This window comes from Myripristis murdjan, chromosome 21 (genome assembly GCF_902150065.1).
Source record: "Myripristis murdjan chromosome 21, fMyrMur1.1, whole genome shotgun sequence".
NCBI classification, from domain to species: domain Eukaryota; kingdom Metazoa; phylum Chordata; class Actinopteri; order Holocentriformes; family Holocentridae; genus Myripristis; species Myripristis murdjan.
Window position 1 is genome coordinate 11,630,001 of NC_044000.1, and position 5,000 is coordinate 11,635,000.

Here is a 5,000-nt window from a genome sequence, read left to right on the forward strand (position 1 = left end):
GACATGCATTTGTCAAAACGCAACAGCTAATAAAACAAGATTATTTTTGTTATTTTATTTATATATTTATTTTATAAAGTATGGAGATGGGGTAAATTATAGTTCTGCCCAGGAATATCTGCCTTAGACCACACAATAGTTTAAAAATATGTTTTCCATTGTTAAGACTATACAACAGCCACACTCCAGATAATTGTCACGTAAAGGAGACAAGGGCTTGAAACATCAGTTATTTAGGTCAAATGCTGTCCCTTTCCTCTTTGAAAAGGCAGACTGCTTTTTAAGAGGGCATGACGAACCCTTGGCTGTGTCCGAGAGCAGTGCCCTACGGTGGTGTCCCCGGCCTGTCACGGCCATCTACAAAGCCTTTGAAGAGCTTTTTCATTTCCTCCCTGTCTGTCGCAGGGGGACTTGTGGGGCAGCGAGCTAGCTCACTGTCATGCTGCCGCACAGGGACACCAAGCCTCCAGCCAACAGGGGCGTTTTTAGAACTGGAGTATGAGAACATTCTTGGGATATAGCATATTCTTGGGACTTAATTGCTGTCATGTTGTTGCCCCAGCTAAAAATGAATAACTATTGTTTTCTGAAAAACTGGAGTTTTTATTGAATCCTGCTGACCATCCCTGTTTGTGACAGAGGGCTGCAGCTGAGACACAAACTAATTTACTGGCAGTTTTGCATTATCTTTGTGTCTTGTTGTTTTCTTTTTCTACTAAGCTCAGCTCAGCTTCTACTAAGTCCCAATACAGGTGTAGGTGCCAGTTCTCTGATTGTGTGTGAGCCAATGACTGTGAACTGGTTTTCTGTGGACTAAATCCAAACGTTACATCCCAGTCTAACAGGCTTCAAAATGGGATGAGAGTGCTTCTCCTGCTTCTCCTGTTGATGCGGCTTGATACCACTTTCATTGCTAAATTGAAGACTCACCCGCATTTCATATTAGCCATGGCAAACACTCTGCTGCCGGCCCACAGCTGAGTCATTGTGAAGAGTGCTGCAATTCTTACCAGGTGCACATTATTGGCGAGTCTGCAGCTTTCCTGTGAACCGATTGCATTCTTTTACACTTGGTCTATTTTTTTCTGCAAGATATGAGTGAAAAGGAAGACACTATTCACAGAAAAGAGTTTATGCCAGTGTTTTTGAAAATGTATGTCTTGTTTTTTAATGTATGCCACCAATTAGCAATGTTTTGCTGTACCCACTGTATTTGAAGAACATGGATAACATGGACAGCATTTTTTTGTGTGTGCTTGTATATTTATATAAATATATAACTCAAATAGGCCTATCCAAAAAGCAAACAATTAACTGCACAGTTTTTTAGATGTAGAACAGTAGGACAGACCTGTCTGAAAAAGTCATTAGTGAGAGCGTCTGTGCTGCCTCTGTTGCACGTTCTGTGTGAGTAACTCTGACTAGAAAATGTTTTGCTCTTGCTTTCATTCTGTTGGACCCTCGCTGTGAAACAGGAGTTAGTCTTCTTTCAGACAATCTGATAAGTATATATGCACCTTCATGTATCCCTTGGTTCTAGTAAGCCTTATTTAACCAGCCAAGATGATTAAAAAGACATTTTTACTCAAGAGCTGCATCCATAAGTCAGCTTTTACTGAGCATCATGTCCATTTTTAATTGTTTTCAATGGCTTTTGAATGCTTGCAGCTGCCGAATTTTGTTCAGAATGCTCCACTAAACGTTTCAAGTTAAAATCAACTCAACTTGACAACTATTGCACTTGTCAATGTCACTTTTCACAGATGGGCAAAATTCTGGATGACATCATCCTTGTCAGTGGCAGAAAAAATAGAATTTTATTTATCTGTTCTGAGCATCTCTTAGCGTTTTTTTGCCTGTCAAAGACACCAGTGTGCTGCAAGAATCGTTGGTGAGGGCAGAAGGATCACACATTCACACAAAATAGTCACCCTGTACTGTCATCAAATCGAGGTTTAACTGATGCCCTCAACTTATTATAAGTATACAAAAAACTGTATTGCATCTCATCTGAGCAGCACTTCTGAAGCTAGTGGGATTCATTGCCTCGTTCAGTTTCATTTGAACAGTAATTGGTGAAAGAAAGTGTGTTACTCATTCCATTTCCCAAGCCATCTAACTTCCTTTGGGTAAACGTATGCCTTTTTGTCGTTGCCAGGATGTTCACCATGGTAACGGTACCCAGCAGGCTTTCTACGGTGACCCCAACATCCTCTACCTGTCACTCCATCGCTATGATGACGGAAACTTCTTCCCTGGCAGTGGCGCACCTGACGAGGTAAGGAGGACAACTTGTCTGTGTTTCTGTCCGTATGTCTGCCTGCCCACCTGTCTGTCTGACTGATGTTTTTGTGTATGGTACAATTGATGTAAGTGGATTTGAAAATATGGGCTGAGCATAAACCTTTGATCAAAGCAAATGTTTGACAGCTAACCTCTTTGGCAAAAGTCACTAAATTGCTATAGGAAAAATGCTTGTCATATGCACACTAAACTGCATGTGTGTATGAACGCATGAATAACCTTCCGTGTGTGTGTTTATGCATTCTAGGTGGGCAGCGGAGCAGGTATGGGCTTCAATGTGAACATGGCATTTACTGGAGGTCTGGAGCCCCCCATGGGTGATGCCGAGTACCTGGCTGCATTCAGGTAAGATGCTCACATTAGCTACCTTGTTAGGAAGAATCTGTGTCCAGAAGGTGTCATGTCTGATCCCTAATGACCACAACTGTCAGTCTTGCAAAACCTCACTTCTACAGAGAAGAGTGCATATTAGCTCCAGCACCATTGCATTATTGCTTATCCTGTTTCCATTCTGTGGAAAAAGGCATGGTGAAAAGATTAATTCAACCCTTACTGATCAATTCAGAATAACAAAACAGCTCTTGACATTTGCAGTATTGATGCTACACACTGGCTGGCTGATGAGAGTCCACCTAGAAGTCAGTGGATTGCCAGTTGGATCCGAAGTGCAGATGACGTTCAATACTGCCATAAGTGCCTTAAAGCAAGGAAATCAAATCATCTTCAGTTTGAGCCTCTTAATCTGTCCCAACATCAGATAAATTGTGCAATATAACATAAAGGTCAATTGCTCACAGTTTCATTTATATTGGCTCTGTCAATGTAAAAATGATTGCACAGAGATTTTTGAGAGGAATCAGCAGTGGCTTATATTGCTATGTTACAGTACAGCTATTCACATGATGTGGGTAATAAAGAAAATAATAGCACTGTTTATAATTATAATGCTACAACCTGGGTAGTGATAAATGGAATGATATATAGTGATATAATGTATAGTAAAGCACGGCATAACGAGGAGTGTTGGCAGGCAGCTCTTCCTCATGAACATACAAAACACTCACACATGGAGGCTCAAGCACATCAGCCTCCAAGCGTTCAGGCATGCACTTACCCACAGATATGCACACATCACAAACACATATATTGCTCATTCAGCTTTACCTTACCAACATATGGCAAGGAGCAGGTCCAGATTGGTTCCAGCCCTCTTTGAAGATGAGCCTGTGTGTGTGTGTCCATCTGGCCCGGGCCAGACACATCAAACCGACAGGCCAGTGTCTGCTAGCCACTTTAGGCACGCAAACCCCTAGAAGCACACCTCAGCCCACTAATGCACCCCAGACCCCTCTGTGCTCTCTGTCTCTCTGCCCCTCTTATCCATCTCACCCCCTCTCATCCCCCCTCTCTTTGCCCCTCTGATGTGCACGTGCACCACTGACATCCACATAAACTATGTCACACTTAGGATGTTATTTATGATCCAGTGTGATAGCAATCCAGAATGGGCTCACACACTGACTGGTATACAATATACTGTGCACTCCACTTATATTGAGTCTAGGTTCAAGTGATATCCTCGATCCTTCAGCGTCCCCTTTGGGATTTTTTCTTCCACTCAAGAGTTGCTGCATTTAACAACTATCATCATACACACATATACATGTAACACCTAACACACTGTCCATACATCCATCTATATAAAATGCCATCAGTAAAAAATTTAAATAATAATAATAATAATAACATATTACACAGCCCATCCACCCAATGTAAATATAATCCCATACCCAACATGTTGCACAGCCTATTAACACTGACATTTTAACATTTTTGCACAGCCCTGATTGCTTTCTTATTGCACAGCCTGATTATATCAGCATAGTGCATGTCCCTGGTACCAGAATTTATTGCACAGTCCTTATGGCCTTATGCTGTGCCTGTGCTTAGACCTTAATACCAGTGTTTAGGACAAACTAACAAGTATATAAAAAAAATATTACTATGTACTGTATCTCATTGTTTAATAGTAGAAAGGCCAAGGGTCCGGGGAGTCTAAGAGAAGACTAACAAGCAGTCAGTTTATGACACACCAAAGCAACTGTTGCCTTTTTAATCAACATGAAACTGTTGGTTCCTGTTCGCAAACGTAATTTGAATCCTTCTGAGCATTTTTTTTTTTTTTTTCAGTATGGAACCTGAATAGTTAGTTCCCAGTTGGAACCAAAAAATAGTTGGACCTGAATTGGGATCCATGACAACAACAAGAGTAGGCATGTATTATTCTACAGGGAAAGATGGAGATCGAAGACCATACCATGGTCTGCCGAAGAAACAGAACTATTGCTTTCAGTGTTGTCATCTCAAAAATTTTCAGGAAAAGATGAAAGGGAGTACTAAAACCATTTTAATTGTATCTCAAAATTGCTGAGGAGTTGATGAAGGCTGGGCTCCTTAGAACTCAGGACCAAATGACCAATACGTTTAAAAAAAAAAAAAAAAGTACAGGAGTACAGAGAATCCAAAAAGGACGCAATAAAAAGTGGTGCTGGACAGGTTAATATAGGGAGGTACTATGAATTTCTCATTGGCATGTTGGGTCACAGACCAGACTCTGTCTTCTGTTGCAATAGTTCCACTTAAAACCGGTGCAAACACGAGTCGGTTCACTAGTTAGCACCATGGCTTCAAGAATC

At 41.2% G+C, this 5,000-nt stretch overlaps 1 protein-coding gene across 3 annotated transcripts in view; it reads left to right on the forward strand.

The window, feature by feature from the left end:
* Window positions 1-5,000, forward strand: part of hdac4 (histone deacetylase 4) — a 151,841-nt gene that overhangs the window by 120,993 nt on the left and 25,848 nt on the right. For all 3 annotated transcript variants that reach the window (XM_030080429.1, XM_030080430.1, XM_030080431.1), the window contains 2 exons: window positions 2,159-2,278; window positions 2,552-2,649. In XM_030080429.1, coding sequence (XP_029936289.1) covers window positions 2,159-2,278; window positions 2,552-2,649 — 218 coding nt within the window. The remainder of the gene's footprint in view (window positions 1-2,158; window positions 2,279-2,551; window positions 2,650-5,000) is intronic.